General features: G+C 43.0%; 1 protein-coding gene across 3 annotated transcripts; it reads right to left on the reverse strand.

Moving 5' to 3' along the window:
• Positions 1–7,354: 7,354 nt before the first annotated feature.
• LOC143294097 (methyltransferase-like protein 27) lies at positions 7,355–26,358 on the reverse strand. 3 transcript variants are annotated; one of them, XM_076605526.1, is made up of 6 exons: positions 26,213–26,358; positions 16,155–16,325; positions 13,479–13,613; positions 12,393–12,528; positions 10,413–10,505; positions 7,355–9,197 (listed from the first exon to the last, which is right to left on the reverse strand). In XM_076605526.1, the coding sequence occupies exons 2-6, from the start codon at positions 16,302–16,304 to the stop codon at positions 9,013–9,015; spliced, it is 699 nt and encodes a 232-aa protein (XP_076461641.1). In that variant the 5' UTR covers positions 16,305–16,325; positions 26,213–26,358; the 3' UTR covers positions 7,355–9,012. The 3 variants fall into 3 exon arrangements, with proteins under 3 accessions (XP_076461641.1, XP_076461642.1, XP_076461640.1); XM_076605527.1 differs by lacking the exon at positions 26,213–26,358 and adding an exon at positions 18,863–18,947; XM_076605525.1 differs by lacking the exon at positions 26,213–26,358 and adding an exon at positions 18,756–18,892.
• Between the last annotated feature and the right edge of the window lie 432 nt (positions 26,359–26,790).

The raw sequence follows: 26,790 nt of genomic DNA on the forward strand, positions 1-26,790 counted from the left end.
AGTTAAAAAGGAAACATCAACATCAACGTTCCCAGTGACTTGCGATGACACACTTTCGTGCAAGTGATTCAAATTCATCAAATCACAGTCAACCTTCATATGCTTAACTGCACATTGCTGAAACATATGCACTTGACATTAGGGAAATATTCAGTCCATAATGAATTGTATGTTAGCCTGGTGCTGGTGAGTATCCTCATCAAGTGAAGGGCTGTCACCTCTTCCGAGACAAAACTGAGATTACAGGTTACATTACCTTTGTTCAACAAAACCAACTACATCTCCTCCCCTTTGGGAATTACATTACCTTTGTTCAGCAAAACCAATTACAGCTCTTCCTCTTCGGGAATTACATTACCTTTGTTCAGCAAAACCAATTACAGCTCTTCCTCTTCGGGAACTACATTACCTTTGTTCAACAAAACCAATTACAGCTCTTCCTCTTCGGGAATTACATTACCTTTGTTCAGCAAAACCAATTACATCTCCTCCCCTTTGGGAATTACATTACCTTTGTTCAACAAAACCAATTACAGCTCTTCCTCTTCGGGAATTACATTACCTTTATTCAGCAAAACCAATTACAGCTCTTCCTCTTCGGGAATTACATTACCTTTGTTCAGCAAAACCAACTACATCTCCTCCCCTTCGGGAACTACATTACCTTTATTCAGCAAAACCAATTACATCTCCTCCCCTTTGGGAATTACATTACCTTTGTTCAACAAAACCAATTACATCTCCTCCCCTTTGGGAATTGCATTACCTTTGTTCAACAAAACCAATTACAGCTCTTCCTCTTCGGGAACTACATTACCTTTGTTCAACAAAACCAATTACATCTCCTCCCCTTTGGGAATTACATTACCTTTGTTCAGCAAAACCAATTACAGCTCTTCCTCTTCGGGAATTACATTACCTTTATTCAGCAAAACCAATTACAGCTCTTCCTCTTCGGGAATTACATTACCTTTGTTCAGCAAAACCAACTACATCTCCTCCCCTTCGGGAACTACATTACCTTTGTTCAGCAAAACCAACTACATCTCCTCCCCTTCGGGAATTACATTACCTTTGTTCAGCAAAACCAACTACATCTCCTCCCCTTCGGGAATTACATTACCTTTGTTCAGCAAAACCAACTACATCTCCTCCCCTTCGGGAATTACATTACCTTTGTTCAGCAAAACCAATTACAGCTCTTCCTCTTCGGGAATTACATTACCTTTGTTCAGCAAAACCAACTACATCTCCTCCCCTTCGGGAATTACATTACCTTTGTTCAGCAAAACCAACTACATCTCCTCCCCTTCGGGAACTACATTACCTTTGTTCAGCAAAACCAATTACAGCTCTTCCTCTTCGGGAATTACATTACCTTTGTTCAGCAAAACCAACTACATCTCCTCCCCTTCGGGAACTACATTACCTTTGTTCAGCAAAACCAATTACATCTCCTCCCCTTTGGGAATTACATTACCTTTGTTCAGCAAAACCAATTGCAGCTCTTCCTCTTCGGGAATTACATTACCTTTGTTCAGCAAAACCAACTACATCTCCTCCCCTTCGGGAACTACATTACCTTTGTTCAGCAAAACCAATTACATCATCATTAAGTATACATAAAAATAGTAGGTGGACTTCAAACTCATGCTGCACTGATGAACTCATACAGGAGGAAGGTAGCAGAATGATCTATCTGCCAATACAGAGTCCGTGAGGGTGCCGGTGGGTTCGAATCCCGCTCTCACCCTTTCTCCCACGTTTGACTGGAAAATCAAATTCATCGTCTAGATTTTCGGACGAGACGATAAACTGAGGTCCCGTGTGCAGCACGCACTTGGCGCACTAAAGAATGAACCCATGGCAACAAAAGCGTTGTCCTCTGGCACAATTCGAAAGAAGAAATCCACACTAAGTACACAAAATAGATATACATGCATGCGCTCAAGGCCTGACTAAGCGCGCTGGGTTATGCTGCTAGTCAGGCATCTGCCTAACAGATGTGCTGTAGCGTATATATTTTCAGTTTCAGTTTCAGATTCTCAAGGAGGCGGAACTGCGTTCGGACAAGTGCATATACGCTACACCGCATCTGCTAGGCAGATGCCTGACCAGCAGCATACCCCAATGTGCTTAGTCAGACCTTTAGTGTGTGCATGTCAGTGATATATTTCTGTACCAATCAGAATGGATTCCTTCTACATAATTTTGCCAGAGGACAACACTTTTGTTGCCATGGGTTCTTTGTCAGTGTGCCAAGTGCGTGCTGCACACGGGACCTCGGTTTATCGTCTCATCCGAATGACTAGACGCTCAGTTTGATTTTCCAGTCAAACTTGGGAGAAACGGGCGTGAGCGGGATTCGAACACAGACCCTCACGGACGCTGCCGTTTTGGCAGATTGCGCGAATAGATCTGTCCGAAAGCTGTGACGCCTCCTCGAGAAACTGAAAACTCAAACTCAGCAGTCAAAAGGTTAATCACACACACAGACACAGACACACACACACACACACACACACACACACACACACACACACAGTGACCTCATCAGGACAACAGGACTTGTGGACTTTCAGCCCATTCAGTGCACGCGTGGTGAGACACACATCCATGCGTCACGCTTCTTTGCTGGTTACTTTTCTTTCCAATACAGAGAGCATGCTGATGATGCGTGTACGTGTGAGTGTGTTTTTTTTTTAAACAAAACAGCAAACTAATTAGAACGTGTGTGGAAAAATCCCATCGGTCTGGCCTGATGTTCTCGGACTCTCAGTTCTGAAACAGGTCGTTAAAATAAATGTGCGAGTGGCAGAGGTCTTGTTTTGTTGCGATGTGTGTGTGTGCGGGTGGGTGGCTGTGTGTGTTCCAGCAGGGTCACTCACCCCACTCTCCGCCTCCCGTCTGCCTCCTGAGTACCACTGGGTAAGCTTTCAAGGTCTGACAAACGCCTTGGGCCGGCCTAAGCCAAGGTCAGGCGACTCTACATTTACATCTTAAAAATAAATATGGTGTGGCTTCTGTAGATCAGTCTGCTCACCTTGACACCTATTTGAGACTGGGAGGGGGGAGTGCGTGTGTGTGTGTGTGTGTGTGTGTGTGTGTGTGTGTGTGTGTGTGTGTGTGTTCCCCCATATCCTTACGGTTAACATGCGTATCTGCCAATACAGCATCCGTGAGGGTCTGGGTTCGATTCCCGCTATCGCCCTTTCTCCCAGGTTTGACTGGAAAGTCACAGTAGGCGTCTAGTTATTTGTGTAAGACGATAAAACGAGGTCCCGTGTGCAGCACGCACTTGGCGCACTGAAAAAGAACCCATGACAACAAACGTGTTGTCCTCTGGCAAGGTTTTGGACAAGAAATCTACTCTGACAAGTATGCAAAATATGTGCATGCAATCATGCCCTGAATAATGTCACTGGTCAGGCGCACTGTGGTGCAGCGTATATGGAGTTATCCGATCGCATTGACGCTTTCTTGAAACTGGTAGTGGTATCGCGTCCACTCCTTCCCTCATGCCAACATGACGGATGCGGTGGTCGAATGACAACAGCGCTATTTTCGCCCGGGCTCGACCATGGGCGCACCTGATGAGTAAAGGGTGGAGATTGTTCCCATTTCCCAGGTCAACATATGTGCCGGCAGACTTGCAAATGCCTGAACCACCATAGTGTATATTATGCGCACGCGAAGATGAGATTGTTCCCATTTCCCAGGTCAACATATGTGCCGGCAGACTTGCAAATGCCTGAACCACCATAGTGTATATTATGCGCACGCGAAGATCAAATACGCACATTAAAGATCCGCAATCCATGTCAGCGTTTTGCGTTATGGTAACAAGAACATATCCGGAATGCACATCCCCGAAAACGGAATATGGCTGCCTACACAAACAAAACGTTAATACGTATAAAATGAAATAAAAAGTTACATGTGTGTGTGTGTGTGTGTTTTATCTTCAGTTTAACGTCTATTCACTATAAGTGTTTTTAGACGGAAAGGAGTAAAGAAGTGGATAAAGGAAAGGGAATGCATGTGAATATTAGTGTAAAAAAAGTATTCATGTTACGTGTGTGTGTGTGTGTGTGTGTGTGTGTGTGTGTGTGTGTGTGTGTGTGTGTGTGTGTGTGTTTGTATGTGTGTGTGTGTGTGTGTGTGTGTGTGTGTGTGAAACCTGGGTGAATGACACAGGAAACGAATGATAAGCGCCCAAGGGCAGCTCTCTGTCTGCTCTTCCCTGTTGTGTAAATGACTCTGTGTTTGTAAAGCGCTTAGAGCTTGGACTCCGACCGAGGACAGGCGCCAGAGATAAGTATCCAAAATCACCATCATCATCATCATACTGACATAGAAAACAGAAAGGTTGTTTTTGGTTTTAGTTTTGCAGTAGCTGTTTTGATCATTGTAACCTGACTCGGATGCCAGCTTTGACTGATTTGATTGTTCACACACACGCAAAAAATTAAGGACCAGTTGGACTCAAGCAGTCTTGCGGGCATGGTGAAAATGATGTTGAATTTTCAGCAAACAGCTGTGTAAGCAACCAATGTAAAGAGCATTACTCACAAGCATGGGTGTTTTTTGTTCTTGGGTTTTTTTGTTTGTTTTGTTTTTTGGGTGGTTTTTTGCAAGTGCAGTTCCATTCTTTAACAATGAAGATCCGCATTCATCCATTATAATAACTGTCCAATATTTTGGGTCTGAAACATTGCTTTTTTCAAGCTGATCATGGTGTAAGTGTGGTTGACTGAAACAGTCGTTTGTGTATTCAGTGAGAGAGTCGTGGATGATTATAATGCAGCGAACATGATTGAAATCATCTCTGGATTAAAAAAAAAAAAAGAAAGAAAGAAAGAAACAAAAGAAAAGAAAATAGAACAATGATAGATAAATAAATAAGTAAATAAGTAAATATCAAAAAAATGAAAAAATAATAATAATTTAAACACACACACACACACACACACACACACACACACACACACACACACACACACACACACACACACACACTACATACATATATATATATATATATATATATATATATATATATATATATATAATGACATTCCTGCTTTTGAGAAGTCGCCCTTTATCTTTTGTGAGGTCCGTGTGTTCGCAGATTTTACCCAAACTGAGCTATATCTGGTTTTAAAAAAAATAAATTAAAAAAATGACCTTTCTGCAATGTTAATCTTTGATATAAGGTCAAGGTCTCCCAGAGAGTGAAATACGAAGTATGAAAAACTCCCGTACAATATTTCGATATCGTTTTGTGGACATGTCTGACGTTAAAGGCCGTGGAACGGATTCAGCATATTTTAATGTCTTTACTTATTTGTTTACTTTGACGAGCGCAATAGCTGAGTGGTTAAAGCGTTGGACTTTTCAATCTGAGGGTCCCGGGTTCGAATCTCGGTGACGGCGCCTGTTGGGTAAAGGATGGAGATTTCTCCGATCTCCAAAGTCAACATACGTGCAGACCTGCTGGTGCCTGAACCCTCTTCGTGTGTATACGCAAGCGGAAAATCAGTTACGCACGTCGAAGATCCTGTAATCCATGTCCGCGTTCGGTGGGTAAATGGCAACAAGAACATACCCAGCATACACACCTCCGAAAACGGAATATGCTGCCTACATGGCGGGGTAAAAACATTCGAGTGAACGTGGGAGTTGCAGCCCACGAACGAAGAGGAATGTTGCAAACAAACATAGATAGGTTTCCATGGTCTGTCCAGTGCGTTGAATTTATACGTAGGTCAGGCATCAGCACCGCTTATTTTTGTTGTTATTTTGTTGTTGATAATGTTGTTGCTGGCATTTTTCTTTTTTTTTTTCTTTTTTTTTAATAGTTTCTTTTTTTCTTTTTGTTTGTTTGTTTGCATTATTTAGGTTTTTTCGTGTGTGTGTGTGTGTGTGTGCGAATTTTGTGCTTGAGTGTTTGGTTGGCTGACAGTAAAGAGCTACGTATGTAGGCTTTTTCTTTTCATTTTAGTGTTTAAATTCATGTTTTAAACGTCGGTGTTTACATTGTACAGCGCAAACTGAGCATGTATTACATGGAAAGGCGCTTACGAATTGTATTATTATTCTCATTATTATCATCACTATTATTTTCGTCATCATTACTATTATCATTATTATTGTTATTATTTGTTTGTTTCTTTATTTGTTTTGACAAAGCAGATGTAAGACAACGGATTACATAGATCAGTCCGAACACTTTGACACCCCATTGAAACTGAAACTGAAAATAAAGTCGCTGTCTTATGAATAGACCTATGCTTTTCAAAAAGTGAGTTCAAAGGATCAATGATTAACTCTTTCCATACGAACGGCGAAAGAGACGACGTTAACAGCGTTTCACCCCAGTTACCATCATCAAAATATTGCAAGCGGAAGGCTCTTATACTGAAGACGTGAATGTTGACAAAGAATACCACAATTCTGACGACGGAAGCTAAAGGTTGGGTCATTCAGACACCCACTGGACATCCGAGGGGTCTGTGTAGAGGAGAAGAGAGGACTGGCCGTACTGAGTTAGTTAATTTTCCTAAAAGTGGTTCCCTCTCTGGGGGTTTTGGGGAGGTTTTTTGTTGTTGTTTTTTGTTTTTTGTTGTTGTTGTTTTTATCTCGGGCTGTGAAAACTTTCGTCTGATTATCTACCAGTACATTTCTTCACGAATGGACATGGGGGAGCACTCGTGATTTCACTGTGAACTTTGCTCAAGGTCACTCGGAAAACTTCACTGAAAACAACACTTGGTGTGGAAAACTAAACTGCCTACTCTCTCTCTCTCTCTCTCTCTCTCTGTCAGTGCGTGTGTATGCATTTGCGTGTGTGTGTGTTCGTGTGCGTGTTCTTGTTTGTGCCTTTGTGTGTGCTTGCGTGTATGTGTGTGTGTGTGTGTGTGTGTGTTCTTGCGCGTGTGAGAGATAAAGAGAGAGAGAGAGTCTGTTTGTCTGTCTGTTTCTGTCTGTTTCAGTGCGTATGTATACATATGGGTCTATCTGACCACGTGCGGTTGTGTGTCTGTGTAAAGTTCATGTTTGGGTGTGTGTGTGTGTGTGTGTGCGCGCGCGCGCCTTTGTGTCTGTGTGTCAATGTCTATGCGAGTGCGTGCACGTGCGGTTACGTGTTTGCATCAATGAAACAGAAAGAATTCAGTTTGTTGTAGACCTTCAAAAAGAACGAGGATCACATAAATATACACAAAAAACCAAAGGTATATTTCTTGAAAGAATCTTTATTTGATAAAGAAAACCACACTTGCCCCCAAAATGAACTAAAACGGACCGAACATTCCGTTTTGAAATGTACCCACCCCAACCCACCCTACCCATCTTAACCGAAACGAAACTCCGGGAAAAAAAATTCAATTGTTGTTTTTTCCCTGGAGTACATCTTCTGTCAACAAGAGCGAAACCAAAGTACAAAAGTATTAATGGAAAAGGAAGGAAACAAGTAAACAGAGGAGCGAAAAGAAGAAACTACAAGCCAAACCAAGTCAAATTTCCCAACGATACAAATTCTCTCTTTCTCTCTCTCTCTCTCTCTCTTATATATATATATATATATATATATATATATATATATGTATATATATATATATGAAAATATACTTGCGCGTGCACAGTATAAGAATCAGATCATTCACAAAGAAAAACCAATTTATACACAAATAACAGTAGACAAACAAGCAAAGCATTAAACAATATGGGATCTTATTAAGCAGCTTCAAAGCATCATTCCATCATCGTACAATACTAATATCAAACTAATATCATGGCAGAAGTTGATTCACTTCAAGCAGTTTCCATAAGCGTGCGGGTTTATTTGGACATTAATTTCTATCATCTCATCTTCCCTAAAAATTTCATGTAACATGTAGTCTCACAGTTCAAAATGAGGGGACAACTGGCTTGTCATGTACCAGCCTGTTCCCAAGCGAGAACCAAACTTTCCATGAACAAAACATGGGTAGTTCCCTGTGGAGTATCGGTGCTGAGACTTCGGCAGGTGAACCCGGGCTTGGTTATGTATGGGAGACTCAGAATATGCGGCGTGGTGGTGATGATAATGCCAGTGAAACGGTGCAGATGATGGAACGGCAACAAAAATAACTCTTCCTGGGCTTCAGCTTCCTGGGGGTGTGGGGGTTGCATGAGCGAACTCAGATGCGCTGTTTGCTTTGAGTTAAGAATGTTCCTGGCTTCAAGGTAAATTCCACACACTTAGGAACATTCTTCTCTCCAAGCTAACTTAGCGCTGCAAAAGATCGCCTCTTGCAACTCTGCCCTGGAGCCAGTTGCATTGCTTGGTTCTAACTTTTTGACAGTTACACGTGACAAAATGCCTACGTTGACCGAACTACGCCATTGGTCAGTTCCATACTACACACATTTAGCAGCGGGTTACGACTATACTAGGCTCTTCCGTCCGAGCAATGCGGCTGGCTCCTGGTCCGGGTTGTCTGCTGTATGAACACTTTGTGTGGATCATACGGTAGGTATGCTTAATTGCGAACGAGGCAGTCAAAGCGAAAATAGTGGGAAATATCTGACGTTTGATCGGTTCTCGGAATTGAAGACTTATTAAGGTATCAGAAACGATGTCGAAGTGTGTGTGAAATGTGTGTGGTGAAGCACGCTTCAAAGTGGGGTGTGGTACACGAACCGTTCGCAATTACACGTTGTTCGCAATTAAGCCTACCTACCCCATAAAGCTGGGGATGTCACATTAACTAGAAAATATGAGGATTTTTTTTTCATCTGCACGAAGCTCAAGACAAATGTTTGGTGAAGTTAATCATCAGTGGAAACTTTATTCCATAGGGAGTGACCATCCTTCTGGGAAAGCACTGACTCAGTTGAAGCACCAGTGTGGCGCACAGCGTCCGTCTGACAGGCTTCCTACAGCAGAAGGTTCTGATTACTGGATCCACGGGGGGCTATGCCCACTGTAGTGTGTGCAGGGGGAGTAGGGGTGTTGTGTTGTGTTGTCTAGAGCACCTGGTGCACCATCAGTAGCCCCTCCTTGCCCTTCAGGAAGTTGGGGAAGGTGGTTCTGGTCACCTGCCTCCACTTGCCGTCAGACTCCAGCTGCTGCATCAGGTTCTCCAGCCGCCCCACGTAGTCTGAGCAGTTTTTCAGGTGCTCCACCCGGGTTACGTTCACAATGTACCCGCCTGTACACATATTGATAATCATCATCATCATCATCATCATCACCATCACCATCATCATCATAAGAAGTAGTAGGAGGAGGAGGAGTAGCAGCAGTAGCAGTAGTAGCAGTATCAATACTTATTATCATTATTAATTAATGATTATAATAATACTATTATCATTCACTATAAGTAATGATAATAATTAGTAGTTGTTATTATAATAACAACAACAACAACAATAATCATAATTACAATAATTTCAGCACTATTATTATTTCTAACAACAATAACAATAATAATGGCAATTGATAGCGATTTTCTCAAAGTAAGGTTTAACTTACGCGCTGGCAATCGCCCATTCGGAGGCACCCACGCCCAAGAAATAGTTCAGTAGCCACTCTCATGCAGAAAACAACTCAAATTAACAGTGGAGGGTGCGGGGGGGGGGAGGGGGTCACGAAAACACCACACAGAACACCAGTTTTTAGAAAGAATTTGAACGGAGGGAGCGTTGGTTGGTACCGACATCAACATTGGATTAAAATAATGGTGATTCAAAACAAAAACAGCAAAGATATAAACTATCAACTAAAACTCCAATGTTCAAAATCTGTACCCTTAATGCCTAGCGAAAAAAACTAAGTAACCTTCGTACACTGTTATGGCAATCATCAGGCTGAACAGTGTACGTGCTAACGTATAGCCTTGCTTCATCCCAATGGAGAGGGGGGAAGGAGATTTGAAACGGAGCAAATTTTTCATGTCATTTGCCACCAATTGGTGGAATGTTCTGAAAATGATAAGAAACTTGCATAACGAACCCAACTGTCTAAGGATTCAGCACAAGCTACTTGTGTAGACAAAGTCAAAAGGCTTAGTATGATCCATAGACATCGGGCACAGACTTTGATGCTGCTCTGTGCTAAGTGCGCTTTGCTGTATGGATGTTCACGCGGAAGTCTGTGTACTTAGCGTGGAAGTAAAGCTGGCCGATACCGAGACGTTCACCTCGTTGTTACTGAGTCACGTTGAGCGTGCACTGCTTTTTGCTGACACAACATCTCTGATGCCAGCATCCTTTCTGTCAAACCCATTTTGTGTTTTGCTCTCAGGGGGACTGGCTGTCTTGTGTCAAATTTTCTGTCGCTGAAGCATTTGAGAGCGCTCTCTCTCTCTCTCTCTCTCTCTCTCTCTCTCTCTCTCGCTCTCTCGCTCTCTTTTTTTTTACTGTACCTGATTTGACAAGACGAATCATTTCATGGAGAGCAGAGCAAGGAATCTGGTTCTCTCCCATACCACCGCAGATGACCATGGAATCATAGGATTCTGGAATCACACCAAAACCATCCTGAAAAAACACCACTACCAGCGGCATCAAGAGCACATGCTATATTCCAGTTTTCCATCTCCGGCTATTATGAAAGGTACATGCTACGAGCCCAAGACAAAGCTGTTGTATTTTTTGTAGAAACAAGTCAACGCTTTTCCATGGCCTGTCACTATGCAGAAAAAAAAGGTTAACTCTCTCCATACGAACGGCGAAAGAGACAACGTTAACAGCGTTTCACCCCAATTACAATCATCAAAATATTGCAAGCGGAAGGCTCTTATACTGAAGAGGTGAATGTTGACAAAGAATACCACAATTCTGACGACGGAAGCTAAAGCTTGGGTCATTCAGACACCCACTGGACATCCGAGGGATCTGTGTAGAGGAGAAGAGAGGACTGGCCGTATTGAGTGAGTTAAAGCAGACACCATGGCAGAATCGGTTATTAGGCGTTGGATACCTGATCCACTGTTCAGAGCTCGAGGCTCCTTTCCCGCCTGGTGATGTGTCCCTGGAAAAGGCATCTGCTCCCCTTTTTTTTTAAGCAGATGTGATGTAGCGTATATGCATCAACCCGCACGCTTTGACACCTCGTTGAAACTGAGAATGACCTGAGTCTTTGACATGTTCCTGATGAAGTCCAGGCACCTGCCCAGTCATGGATAGTTCTTCTTCAACCTCCCTGCCCTCCCTTTTTTTCATCCATCCGTTTCCCCCTACCCTCTCACCCCACCTTCCTTCCTTCCTTCCTCATCTGGACCACCTTCTCTCACCTCTGAATCTCTACTCACTTCTCTGTTCATCCTCGCCTTCCTTTACTGACTGGTACTCATAACTTCTCTTAACTCACTCATGACGGCTAGTTTAACCCCCAATCCCCACCCCACCGCGCGCGCGCGCAATGGCTCAACCTACAGCTGTCGTAGTTAGAAATGCGGTTTTCTTTTTTTCTTTTTTCGCTTCTTAAATGCAAGAATTGAAATGTAATATCCTTCCGCTTGTAAAAGTTTAAAGGTACCATAAGCAGTGAAACGCTGTCATCGTCACCTCTTTGTGTCGTTTGTACGTAGAGAGTTAAGCTCTGCTTTTACCTCCACTGTCATTTCCAGCTAACACAGTCCGTGAAGACAGACCTATGGTCTGAAACGTTCGACACCTCTCGAAAGTGAGTCTTATTTTACAGCCGACAGTTTATATAAAAAAAAAAATTCTTCATTTGTTATCTGTAAATTTTGTCTTTCAGCCCTCGAGTTATGCATGACTGGTGTGAAAGCGATTAGTTTTGTCTCTGTACAAGATTTGGTGCGATATTACTTTGTAGCAGCAGTAGTCATAGTAATAGAAGGAAGAGGAGAAGGAAGAGGGGGAGGGGGAGAGTGGTAATAGTAGGAGGGGGAAGAGGAGGAGAAGGATGAGAGCAACAGCAGTAGTTGTAGTAGTAGTGATTGTAGTTGTCGACTTGTTGAGTTGTTGTTGTTGTTGTTACCACTTCACCTCACTCTTTTCAGCAAAAGGAGGAAATTGTATTATACTCCATGTTTGGTGATACATATACTGACCATGTCAAACTGGTGCAAACTAGGCCTATCAGTTTGATCTGCTTGGCCAAAATTCGCGCGGCAGACAGTGAAAAGACGACCCGTCTTGCCCGGTCCACTCTTAGCCAATCAAATGCATCTAAAAGCTACAAGCGCTGAATCATTCCTTTGGCCAAGGCTCTCGACGCCATCTTGTCAGGTTTACGCTCGCAGTTTTGTAGTTGTTTTTTTTTAACATATTTGGGTCGCGCTCATTGATCAAGCGCGGTCCACCGTTTTCACTCAGTCAGTGGTGTCAGTCAGTTAGTCTGTCAGTCAGTCAATCAGTCAGCCAGTCATACTCACTATCATCGATGGGCAGTTTCTTGTCATCGATGTACTCTGTGAAGAGTCGCCCGTAGATGCCTCTCCTGGAGGCCACGTTCAGCATGCCCTGACTGGGGTCCAGGGCGTCCATGTTCCGGAACCCCAGTTTGTGCATCTGCCGGTAGAACACACACACACACACACACACACACACACGCACGCACGCACGCACGCACGCACGAACGTACGCACGCAAACACGCACGCACACACACGCACGCACACACGCGCGCGCGCACACACACACACACACAGTTGATTATTATGTCTGCAGCGGCAATTACAACGATAGTAATAGCAGCAGCAACAGAACAGAATACAATACAATGTTCTGCAATGCGATACAATACAATACAATACAATGCAATGCAATGCAATACAATACAATACAACACGATACAATACAATACAACAACACGATACAATACAATACAATACGATAGAATAGAATGCAATACAAAACAAAACAACACATTGCAATACAATGCAACGCAATGGAATGAAATGCAATGCGATGCGATAGATTAACGAAATAAAATGCAATATAATGCAATGCAATAGATGAACATTCTATTAATACCCCACATGGTAAAACAAATATCAGGAATTACACAAACACCATGACAAGGACATACAAGCATAAACACACACACACACACACACACACACACACACACACACACACACACACACACACACACACACACAATTTTTAAAGATGTGAACAGCACAGAAAAAATGAAGGAAAAAAAACATTTAAGACAACATTTATAATAACAACAAAACAACAATTCAAAACATACTCTTTTTTAATCTGGGTTATGGGGAAGGTTAGAAAAAAAAGAGAGAGAGAGAGAGAGAGAGAGAGAGAGAGAAATTTTATTTCTCGAGGTTAAGGGAATAAGCACATTTGTTTTGTTTTTTGTTTTGTTTTTTTACATCCGGCCCTCTGAGGTTGGGAAGAAGGTAAAAAAGAGAGAGAAACAGAGACAAAGACACGGACAGAGACAGACAGGTAAACACAGACAGACAGACAGACACTGACTGAGGAAGAAACAAAGCTCACCTCAACCCCGACCAGACCTGTGCCAGCGGCCACATCCAAGATCCGAACACTCTCCTTCTGGCTCTGTTCAGGATACAGACTGCTGATCGTCTTGGCCACCTGCTGGGGGCCCGCGTATTGAAAGGCATTCACGTACTGAAATCAGACACACTCAGGTTAGACAGGAAAAAGGAAAAGGAAATACTAGATAAAGAAACATAATGCGTTATTGAAACACTTCCACTTTGAAAATCATGGAAACTTTGGTTAGACGTGAGAAACGAAAGGAACGCACACTTGATAAAGAAAAATAATTCGTTATCGAAACACGACCACGTATGAAAGTCATGAAAACGTGGGTTAGACATGGGAAACGACAGCAGACCAGAGAAAAAAAATACTTGTAACAGGCGTTGACAACTTTCTTTTTTTTTCCATCATGCGTGTATGCCTCGTTTCTTTGTGTTCCTTAAAACAACTTTCAACCTGTCTCTGTACGCACATCTACGCATAGTAAGTGTGCACAGAAAACTGCTTGTACGTTTAAATGTAAACGAGAGAGTGAGAGTAAAATATGGATAGAGAGAAAGAGACAGAGAGAATATAAATGTCATATCAACAGTCATCGTGTATAAAATGTAAAATACACTAAGATGTACGAAACATGAAAAAAGTATTTCACGATACTGAATTAAAAAGAGAGAGAGAGAGAGAGAGAGACCGAAGAAACAGGTAAATAAATACATACGTGAATAGTAAGAATCCAATTTACGTTCGAAAAGTATTGTGGCCTTTTCAGGTGACACTGCTTGCAAATTTATCAATGAGTTAAGTATGATGCATGTTTCTGGAAACATATCAGGCTTGTGTGCACATTATATATGAAGATAGTATGGTATTCCACAAACTACCTCGGAGTATGTAAACATATAGATTTGACGTAATCGATTCTTGGAAGGTAGATATAGATTTCATACACATCGTTAATCAGTTTACTTTCAAATGTACTACTGAGAGACGAGGGGGCACGGGCGGACATTGTCTCAAACATAAAAATCGCTTTGTTCCGTTGGAGTTTCCTCTTTTGAGACAGAACACCTATTCTTGGAAGGTAGATATAGATTTCATACACATCGTTAATCAGTTTACTTTCAAATGTACTACTGAGAGACGAGGGGGCACGGGCGGACATTGTCTCAAACATAAAAATCGCTTTGTTCCGTTGGAGTTTCCTCTTTTGAGACAGAACACCTAAATCGATATAGTCTGGTTTACTCAGAAGTTAATGAGGATTTGAGAAAAGGTCAATTATAAAGGTCATTTAAGGATAGTGAACAGTTTTTAAAATGTTTTCATTGGCTAAGTCCCAAATTGTAGCAGCGTAATTAATGAGAAATTGGCAAGATGTAATGAATTATGTCCACAACAAGGCGTGGACGCTCACTCCGTCAGTCATGCAGAGAAGTGAAAGGAAAGAAATATGGTCATTGCCGAGAACTTCAATGGTGTGTATTGACGATGTCAATCTTTTCTTTTTTTTCTCTCTCTCTCTCTTTCTCTCTTAATTCGAGACAACTGACGACTCATTTTGAAAGTGATTTTGCGCATCATCGTGATACAGTAAGACCATGACAGGATGGGAGAGGGGTGGGAAGGTGGGAGGTGGGAGGCTGAAATAATGATGCTGAATGATGCTAATGCAAACAGCGGCGTTTGTAGCCAATGTAATCTGCACCAGACATGCTTTGCTTTGTTGCACAAACATTTCCATATATTTCCTACAATGTAAATTCCATAACTCTCGTTTGCACACCATTAAACAAATGTGCATTATAAGCTGGAACATCGATATTTCAAACGCATATGTGTACCTGGAGGAACCGGTTGGGTTCATTGAGAAACAGAGGTAAACCATGCACAACCTGCATAATTTAAATCATCTCTACTTGGTTTGGGTATGTGGTTGTTGTTTTTGTTTTTTTTAATTTCATTAGAACACAACTGCTTCAGTAAAGTGGTCCTTAACTTTTTAAGAAGTCTGTTGACAGCAGAGAGAAAAACGGACACATCTACTTTTTTTTAACACAGAAATCTGTTGTGTCAAACAACTGCTGCAATACAATACAATACAATGCAATGCGATGCAGTGCACGACAATACACTACAATATAATACAGTACATCCACATTTCTTCCCCTCCACTCCTCTATGTGACTGAAGGAGTGAACGTCCACGTCTTGTTGTGACTACTGCTCATTCAGTCTTGAAGGGAAAATACTGTGGATATTGCCTACAATACAATACAATACAGTGCACGACAACACACTACAATATAACACAGCTACATCCACATTTCTTCCCCTCCACTCCTCTATGTGACTGAAGGAGTGAACGTCCACGTCTTGTTGTGACCACTGCTCATTCAGTCTTGAAGGGAAAATACTGTGGATATTGCCTACAATACAATACAATACAGTGCACGACAATACACTACAATATAACACAGCTACATCCACATTCCTTCCCCTCCACTCTGTGTGACTGAAGGAGTGAACGTCCACGTCTTGTTGTGACCACTGCTCATTCAGTCTTGAAGGGAAAATACTGTGGATATTGCCCACAATACAATACAATACAATAAAATACGATACGATGCAATACAATGTAAAGCAATATAATGCAATACAATACCCCAACCTGTTCATACTGTTCGCTGGTGTCGTCATAGGCCTTGACGGAGCGCTGGGCACCAACGCCAGGCTTGAGGTAGAAGTTGATGGCCTCCTGTGCCTCCCGCATCTCCTGCCCCTCTCCCGCAGACAGCGTGCTATGGGCGGCTGAGCTCATTCTGACTGATTGATTGATATTCTGCACACACACACACACACACACACACACACACACACACACACACACACACACACACACATACACACACACAAAATGAGTGAGTTTATGGGTCTTTGAGTTTACACATCGGACCGGAATCTTTTCTCGACCCCCCTGCCCCTACCCCATCCCACCTCCCGTCACCCCACCCCCCTTCCCCCAATGTACGCTCCGTTAAAACACACGTCACAGCTAACAGCAGGCCTCCTGCACACGCAAACACTTCTTTTGAACAACGCGTCACGCACTAAAAGCACACGCAAAAAAAAAACTCCTTTTAAAACGCACCGTCACACAGCAAACAATATACATACGTCTTTTAAACATGCGCAGTGCACAAATAGTACACACACAAACCTTTCTTCCAAAACTGGTCTTGCACAAACACAGAGCACAGTTGTTTTGTTTGTTGTTGTTTTTTTAACTGAAGAACAAATAATCATAAACAGTCAACGAAATGTGTGTCAGTGTGAGTTGTTGTCGATCCTGGAACACTGAAGCTGTGTAAAACTCACGTAGTTTCGGAACTGCAAACAAAAACTGAACGGAACGGAACAAACAAACAAATAAATAAACAAAAAAGCAAACAAACAAAACCAGAAAAGGGTACAGGGAGCTTTACTCTTCCGTCAAGAAATGGAGCGGGACTTTGCAAAGGGCTGGGAAAATGGATGGAGAGGTGTACAGCAATTTCCCCATTCAAAGTCAGCAACAACGGTGCAATTTGACTCCGGTTTGGAGTGGGGGGGGGGGGGGGTTGTTGTTGATGCTGTTTTGGGGTTCTTCTTGTTATTGCGTGTGTGTGTGTGTGTGTGTGTGTGTGTGTGTGTCCTCTATTCGTTGTGCCTGGCATAGCTCCAACTTTCCTTTCATGCTCGCTTGTCAGCTGTTCTGACGAGCGGCGGTGAACTCCCCCTTATAATCTACCCTCCCCACTCAGCTACCCCTCTCTCTCTCTTCTGCTGCTCGTCAAGTCTGACACCCTCTTGTCACTCCGTCCTGGTCATGGAAACAATATTAACATGAGAGTGCTGTTCGCTCTTTGCGCGAAAGTGAAAACACAGAGAGAGAGAGAGAGAGAGAGAGAGTCCACCGCCTTCGTCGCAGTAGTTGTGGTAGTAGTAGCAGTAGTAGTATTTTGTTTTGTTTTTGGAGCATAATCACGTAAATCAAGTTACAAACGATGCACAAACACAACACACTCCATCCACACACATACACAAGCGATGGGGAAACCGTGTGCATGTGTGTGTGTGTGTGTGTGTGTATTTGTTTGTTTGTGTGTTTGTGTGTTTGTCTGTGTGTTTGTCTGAGTGTCTGTGTGTACACGAAGAAAAAAATTTGCCAAACATATTGAATATTGATTTAGGCTGAGTACCTCTTCACTGATTTTTTGGTTTTTGTTGTTTTTTTGTTGTTGTTTTTTTTTTGTTGTTGTTGTTGTTTTGTTGCTGTTTTTTAACACGACAGTGGGATTATTGTTGTTTGTTTGGTTGGTTGGTTTCTTTTTTACTGTCGTGATGAGTCACAGATAGGTGTTATGTCTGGCCGATATATTGTACATTACCGCCATTTCTTTACAAGAAACTTTTTTTTCACCTGATAGACAAACCTACGCATTGTTACTATACAAAGAGAGACAATACAATTGTGTACACTGCAGTACAGAGAGCTAAATCCGTATACTGTCATCCAACAACTCCTGGCCAGCGCACGGCACGTAAAAGACTTTATAACACATCGAAACAGACAGCCAGGCCATAGCACGGACCACAGACATCGCCACAGCAAGGACCCTCCTCGAACAAGACCACAGGACCAACGCCTTGACCACATCACACCCCCATGGATAAGACCACAGCCACGAACAACTTGACCTTAAGGGCGTTACGCCGATCGGACGTTAACTAAACTCTACCACATCCAAGCAGATGCCACCATGAAGGAGTGTTGTATCCAACATGAAAACTGGATTCACGCCAATAATTTTTTCAAGTCTGTTATGTTTCGTTAAACACGGTGATAACAATCAAATAATCTGTTATGTTTACACGCGGTTATAACTTCTTTTTTTTTCTTTGCTATTGTTGGTTTAAACACCGTTTTCTTTGAAAATATCACAACACAAATACTATGAATTCGACAGGACCAAACGAAACTTTAGCAGTAAGTCCTGTTATGGTGATACACAGATATTACAAACACAAAACATACGACGGAATTCTATGCGAGTAGAATATTAAACATTGTAGCATGGATCATAAACAAAAGTATATATCTAAAAAGTTCTTGTTGATGAGGAGTCTTTGACAATCGCCATGTACACACACACACACACACACACACACACACACACACACACACACACAAGATCAGACTAAACAAAAAGCGACCAACCAACCAACCAACCTGCTGGGGACTAAGAAGTCTTGTCACAGAAAAGACAAAAACTGCCGGTGCTGAAACAGAAACTGGGACGAAAGAGCCGGCTATGATTTCACTGAGCTGACACTCACCCTCTATCTCTCTCTCTCTCTCTCTCTTTCTCTCAAGCCGTGGAACAGTCAGTCAGCTGATGTGTAGCCTACACAGCTGTTGCCGACAGCAATTTATAGCAGCCAGTTCAAATAGAACGTCTTTCAAACAAACTTTCCATGACGTTATTTGAGGTACCGTCACGGCGGAGTGACCTCGTTCAAGTCAGAGTTGCCTGCCTGTTTGTTATCTGGATAGCTATGCCATCGCAGTGGAATTAACCGTTGCCAGAAAAAAAATATATAGTAGTAAAGAATATAGATTATGTATTTTATAGTAAGGAATGTACTTCGGGTCGCAAGGAATATAACATCTCTCCATTGGAAAAATAATATTTCTTTTTATGCTATTTCTAGTTATGGATCGTCCTTTGATTGTCTTAGTCACTAATCGTCCCTTGATCAGTTAGGCCCAACTCGGAAAGTGCGTTGGTCAATATCGTCAGCTGTTACTGTGGTAAGCTTTGTTAGCTTATGGTTGTGGTAGTTCTGATCACTTTGGTTGTGATGATTTATGTGTGGTGTGGTGTGGTGTATTGTGTTGCGTCGTGTTGTATTGTGTTAATAATTATTCATAATCATAATGATATTGTGCTAATATCATCATCATCATCATCATCATCTTGCGCAGAGACAAAGCAAAATGCTCACAAGCCAGTCATGAACACGTATGCACAGCTCTGATTCAGAACGAATTTCACTGTGTCGTGTCGTGTCGTGTCGTGTTACGGGGCGGTGTGCCGGTGGTATGGTGGTTCGGGTCAGAGAGGATCAGATTGGATCAAATTGTATCGTATCGTATCGTCTAGCATAGCACCGCACCACATCGCATCGCATCCTATCTTATCGTATTTCATATCGCATCGCATTCAATCGTATCGTATCGTATCGTATCGTGCCGTTTAAGGATTTTAAACAGATAAACAAGCTCCCTGTGACAAATAAGTTAGATCACACTATGCATGTCCCTTATCTCACCCTCACCCCCACCATCAACCCTCCCGACCCCCCAATATCCTCTCCGCCACCCCCTTTCCATTCCCAAAACGCCACGTCACTGTTACGACAGGTCGTTCACCTCAGACTTGAAACAGTCACAAAGTGCCACACACATTCCGAAGCGGTCAAATCAGTAAACCGACTGGTAAAAAATCATAATAATAATTTTTTTTTTAACTGAACGCGGGGGGCGGGGGTCCTTTCACACAAGCGCTGAGCTCGTATGGACACCACCAGGAAAAAAAAAGAAAGAGAGGCAGACCACCTGAAGAACAGTGGAAGAGTAGATGAACACAGCAGCGGGCAAGACCTGGAACGAAAATCAGCTGAATCTCTCAGAGACCGAACTGATCGAACATTCACCATCCTCGAAACGACAGCCACAATCAACGTGTCCATTACCCTGTCGTGTGGTGCGTGCGTGGAGGTGGAAATGCCACGAAAGTAAAAGACTCAAGAGTTAGACAGATAAAAGAAGAATGTGGCTGTGAGAATCGAACTCTGTGGGTGGGGTTTTGCGGCAGACTGCTTACAACTCTCAGCTTTTCGCCCACTCTGGTGCTTGTCGATCCCAGACTTTGTTGGCGCCATATGCCAGGAGGAGTAAGTAAGTACGTTAGTGTTCACAAGCATGAGCACTGGGAACGTTTTATGTCGTTTTGGCTTTTTTTTTTTTTTTTTTTTTTTCTTTTTTTGTCGTGTTTGGTTTTTGTTTTTATGTTTAGTTTTTTTGGGTTTTTTGTTCCTTTATTCCCCGTTAACGACTTTCCTTTTCCTGCGTCCATTAAGTAATTTTCTAAGTAACTACGTCTATTTAATTTCAGATGTTCATCTTTGATTTCATCAGGTTCTTTTTTTTTTTCTTAATTTTCCTACCCCTAATTCATCCTCTCTCGTCTTTTTTTTATATTTTTGATTATATTACATTGCATTGCATTGTACTGAACTGCATTGCATTGTGTTGTATTGTGCTGCATTCTGTTGCATTGTATTGTATTGCATTTTATTGTATTGTATTGTGGGCTGCGCATTACGTTGTACTGTACTGTATTGTATTGTACTGTATTGTATTGTACTCTATTGTATTGTATTACTTTTGTCACGTCAGATTTTTCCCTGTGTGAAATTCGGGCTGTTCTCCCAAAATCTCTCCACCGTGCAGCGTCACCCATATATATTTATTTTCTTTTTTTCTGTCTCCAAGTGTGTTAGTTCTATATACAATCAGTGTGATTGTTTCCATACATAATCTTGCCAGGGTTATTTTTTTCGGTTACCGTGTGTACGCGCCTCAGTTAAATTTATCGTTTCATCCGAATGACAAGAACCCAGGGTCTAGCTGAGAGGGAAGTAAAAAAAAAAAAAATTCAAAAACTCGGGCCGTATGTAGGACTCGAACCGGCGTTATACACTCGCTTCCTAGTTGGGCACATAACCACGAGGCCACCGTTTCACCGTGAATGCACGTCTACAATAAATATTTCAACTTGATGTCTGCAATCAGCGGTAGGCGTGACGGAACATACAACATATTTCCTTCTTTTCCTGTTCTCGGGCTCAGCCATGGAACAACACAAGGTCCTATCTGGGAATTTCAAAAGGAAGAAGGGGTGTTACAGATAAAACTGTGGGCCGTGAAATAAGACTGACTTCGATAAGAACTGTCACCGTTTCTCATCAGTCACAGGTCCTTATCCAAGGGACTGTAATCAGTAGAAATGACAGTGGAGTGGAGGTAAAGGCAAGACCAAAGAGAGGTCATGGGTACTATTCAACAACAAAAAACAGCAAACGTAAGCAGACATGTGAGAACAGAGCAGGTTATGGACATTCGGAGGACAGGCGCAACAGCCGAGTGGTTAAAGCGTTGGACTTTCAATCTGAGGGTCCCGGGTTCGAAACTCGGTGACGGCGCCTGGTGGGTAAAGGGTGGAGATTTTTCCGATCTCCCAGAATCAACATATGTGCAGACCTGCCAGTGCCTGAATCCCCTTCGTGTGTATACGCAAGCAGAAAATCAAATTCGCACGTTAAAGATCGTTTAACCCATGTCATCTTCTGCGTGCGTATACACACGAAGGGGGGGAGGGTTCAGGCACTAGCAGCTCTGCACATATATTGACCTGGGAGATCGGATAAAATCTCTACCTTTAACCCACCAGGCGCCGTCACCGAGATTCGAAACCGGGATCCTCAGATATTGAAAGCCGGGGGTCCAACGCTTTAACCACTCGGCTGTATAGTAATGGAAATCAAAATAAAATCTAGGAAGCAGGAAAGATCAGCGCTGAATTTGCTCTTAGGTGTCCTGTAATGCTAATTCTACAGACTTTGGAAAATTCTCAAGCTAAGCAAACATAAAATTAATAAACAATGAGGCCAGGAGATTAAATGATTAACAAATAGTAAAGAGTGGTAACTCTCTCTATTCACAAGGTACATAACTTCAAGTCAGTGCTGCTTGTGCTGCCGATTCAGCTGGCACACAGGTGAATAAAAGGTACACTGGAACAAACCCAAACACTTCCTCAAGAAGGGAAGCGCCGAGCCTGTCCTTATACCGATCATTTGACATGAGCACACAGCAGCAAAGACAGAAGAAATGTGCAAACACAAATTAGCTTTTATTCAAGACTGGCATAGCAAACATAGCTAAAATCGCTCGTGAAACCTGGTTCTCTGCGTTTGAATCTCACAGCATCTTCCTTCACTTATTCTCTCTCTCTCTCTCTCTCTCTCTCTCTCTCTCTCTCTCTCTCTGTGTGTGTGTGTGTGTGTGTGTGTGTGTGTGTGTGTGTGTGCGTGCGTGTGTGTGTGTGTGTGTGTGTGTGTGTGTGTGTGTTTATGATAATAATAATTCAACTTGAATAGCGCCCATCCGTGTAAGCCATTGCCAGCTGCGCTGCACATTGTAAAAACCAGAGAGTAATACATGGAATTAAACACTAAAACGACAACTTACATGCATACCCCCTGCACATACATCCAAGCAGATACTAAACACTAATGTACGTGCACACACACACACACACACACACACACACACACACACACACACACACACAATAATAATAATAATAATAATAATAATAATAATAATAATAATAATAATCTAAAAAAAAATTTTAAAAAAACTCTTGACGTATATTATACATTATAGAACTTTACTTGTGGTTGATGCATCACGTGAACTGATTGCTGCTCTGTTACTGTTTTATTTTTCTTCTTTCTTTCTTTCTTATAATGTATAAACTTAATCAACGGACGGAAACCACATTTTTCTTTCGACAGAATGCGTTATTCTCTTCCTCCGCCCGGGTCTCTGCTAGAGATCCATCGCCACAACATTGCGCCACTTTCCTAGTGTTGACACGAAACAATGTGTACCCAAGTGGATTGTCAACAGGGTTTGATCAGGTAGAGCCATAGGTCTGTCACGGCTCATGCTGCTTGCTAAGTACATGGATCAGTTTACATGCTTTTAAGTACATGGGTCAGTTTACATGCTTAAGTGCATGGATCGGTTTACATGCGAAGTGCATACATCAGTTTGCATGTTGTTAAGATCGTCGGGGGGGGGGGGGAAGTTACATGAAAAAAAGTCACAAAATTTAGAAGGGTAAAAATGTCACAGATGAAACGTCATAGCAAACGATATATGTTAAAAATCAGTTGACATTTCCCCTGTTCTGTCTGATAATCCAGCGACATTATGGAAGGAATAGTGTGCATAATTACAACCACCAAGGCACACAATTTAGGCCATCTTTATTGCTCTGGTTCACTTCCACGAGGACAAAATTCAAGTCAGTAAACCAAAATTCTACAAGTAAAGCATATACCGCAAACCAGATTAAAAGTTTTTGAAACTTGGACATAAAACGCAAGGAGAAGTGTAAAATGGTAAATAATTGTGGTCGCTTAAAGCTTTTAAATGCAAAGGTGAGCAAATGTTACAGGTCTGTCTGAGAGCGCATGTGTGCGTGCCTGAAATCTGATTAACTGATACAAAAAACGAAGGATGAGCGCCCAATAGCAGCCGTCAGTCGGCTCTACCCAGGTAGGCAGCCTGCTGTACAAATTAATGACCCCGAGTTTGTAAAGCGCTTACAGCTTGGTCTCCGACCGAGGATGGGCGCAATATAAGTATCCATTTCAAATCAAATCAAAATATATGATCAAACGCAGCTTGAATTGTCCTCACTCAAACCAGACGCATCTCATCACCAGAGTGGGAAGGCAGAAAGAGATGAGTACATGTCAGATCGAGCTTAGCTAAATGAACAACCATCCATATGCAATGCTGCAGTCAAAAACACATTGCTTTAAATTTAGGTTTAAAGCATTGTGGAGTGATGGCTTAGAGGTAACGCGTCCGCCTCGGAAGCGAGAGAATGTCGAATCACGGCTCAGCCGCCGATATTTTCTCCCCCTCCACTAGACCTTGAGTGGTGGTCTGGACGCTAGTCATTCGGATGAGACGATAAACCGAGGTCCCGTGTGTGCAGCATGCACTTAGCGCACGTAAAAGAACCCATGGCAACAAAAGGGTTGTTCCTGGAAAAAATTCTAAAAATCCACTTCGATAGGAAAAACAAATAAAACTGGACGCAGGAAAAAATACAAAAATGGGTGGCGCTGTAGTATAGCGACGCGCTCTCCCTGGGGAGAGCAGCCCGAATTTCACACAGAGAAATCTGTTGTGATAAAACGAAATACAAATACAAGCATGAAATGTGAGCACATGATATATTGGTGACTTCCGTTTTTGCTTTTGTTTTTCTTCCTAATTTAGTGACTTTTTTTCCCTGACTAATTTTGTGGCGCTTTTCTGTGACTGTTTTCCCTGTGTCTTTCTTTTTATTCTGACCACCGCTGTGAAAGGTGAGAAGCCCAGGCTGGCTTGCATAAGTGATCTTTGCAGCGCTAAGTTTGCTTAACCTTGAGAAGGTTGGTTTCTAACTCAACTGAGCTAATTCGAGTCCATACACTTTGGAACATTTTCCGCAGGGTAAAGCAGACTGTCGTGCGGCAAAGATCGCTTGTGCAACCTAGCCAAGGTTCGTTAAAACAACAGGGGGTTGTAAAAACAAGACTCACTTTGATAAGGAGTGTCAACGTTTCAAATCATAGGTTCGTCTTTAGGGACGGGGCTACGACCCGCGGAAATGATAGTGGAGGTTCAGCGGACAAGGGACCTAATTCAAAGCAAAGACGAGCAGAGATGCGAGATGTGCACTCACATTTCTGTCCCGTCTTTGCATATTCTGCTCATTTGTGTGTGTGTGTGTGTGTGTGTGTGTGTGTGTGTGTGTGTGTGTGCGTGCGTGTGTTTATGTGTGTGTGAGTGTGTCAGTGCATGCGTGCGTGCGAACGTCTGTGCGTAAGGAAGGAAGGACTGCGCTCCATGTTGTGTGGATCTGAACTAAACTCTGAACAGGCAATTTGCATGAAGCACGCACACAAACACGCGCGCGCGCGCGTACACACACACACACACACACACACACACACACACACACACACACACACACACATACACGCACGCGCGCGCACACACACAGACTCGACTCACACACACTGACAAACTCGCGCGCACGTTCGCACACAAACACACACAGACACATACATACATACATACATACATACCTACACACACAAACACACGTTCACCAAGACAGCACGACAGTGGGAGAGGTCTGGCGGAAATACAGTACACGTGAATGTTTGTGAATAGTGGTAGGCAGAATGACAGACAGACAAAGAGAAAGCTAGAGCCTTGAGAAAGATATGGCTGTAAAAGCTTGACTCTGTGACTGACAGAAACGGGGAGATCAAACAACCATCACACATACACACACACGCACGCACGCTCACACACACGCACGCACGCACGCTCACACACACACGCACGCACTGCATGCACACACACACACACACACACACACACACACACACACACACACACAGGAGCCCAGAGATGGGAGGACTAGACAGAAACAGAGGCAGTCACACACACACACACACACACACACACACACACACACACACACACACACACACACACACACACTGACAGACCGAGAGACAGATAAAGAGGCAAACTGGCGCGCGCGCGCGCACACACACACACACACACACACACACACACGCCGTCACACACACACACACACACACACACACACACACACACACACACACACACACACACACACACACAAAACACACACACACACACACACACACACACACACATACACACACACTGACACACACCGTGAGACAAAACACACACACACACACACACACACACACACACACACACACTCTTACTATGATCTCACTCCCAGAAATAAGCTGACCGGGGCCAGAGATAACAGATCAACTGCGGGTAAGTGTCATCAGCTGATAAGAAACCCTCTGCACTCTGCCACCTCCGAACAGTCTGGTTCAATGCAGCCAGGGGTCATAATCCGACCTTCAACCTTCACCCCTCACCTTCACTCTCTTCAAACCCCACACCCTCGCAGCGAGAAGGGAATTCTCCCCCAGCAAGGTGGCCTGACGGAAAGGACTCGAATTTGGTTGGCTGCTTTGGTGGAGGCGGGTTGAAATCTTCCATCCACGCTTGCATGGCCAGATGGTGTGGTTGGTGTGTGTGTGTGTGTGTGTGTGTCAGAGCGACTGTTTTCCGTCTACACTGAACTGTTGTCAGTCGTGTCAGCCCATACGTACTTCAGCCACCTGTACTGTCGAGCACACATGTCAAGGCCATGACACGGATTTTGATCAGGAGGACAGCGACAGCAATGGATGGTGAGGGATGAGTTAGTAGGGGAGGGCGCAGGGGTGGTGGAGGGTCCAACGATGGGGAGAGGGAGAAGATGGGGGTGAGGGGGGCAATTCTGAGG

This window comes from Babylonia areolata, chromosome 19, assembly GCF_041734735.1.
Source record: "Babylonia areolata isolate BAREFJ2019XMU chromosome 19, ASM4173473v1, whole genome shotgun sequence".
Taxonomy (NCBI): Eukaryota; Metazoa; Mollusca; class Gastropoda; order Neogastropoda; family Buccinidae; genus Babylonia; species Babylonia areolata.

Excerpts from the sequence above, each read along its gene's own strand:
- LOC143294097 (XM_076605526.1), bottom strand. The coding sequence starts at position 16,304 with ATGAGCTCAGCCGCCCATAGCACGCTGTCTGCGGGAGAGGGGCAGGAG. Across the intron at positions 10,506-12,392 it reads GAAACTGCCCATCGATGATA|AATCCTATGATTCCATGGTC; the intron begins GTGAGTATGACT and ends GTGTGATTCCAG. Across the intron at positions 9,198-10,412 it reads GATTCGTCTTGTCAAATCAG|GCGGGTACATTGTGAACGTA; the intron begins GTACAGTAAAAA and ends ATATGTGTACAG.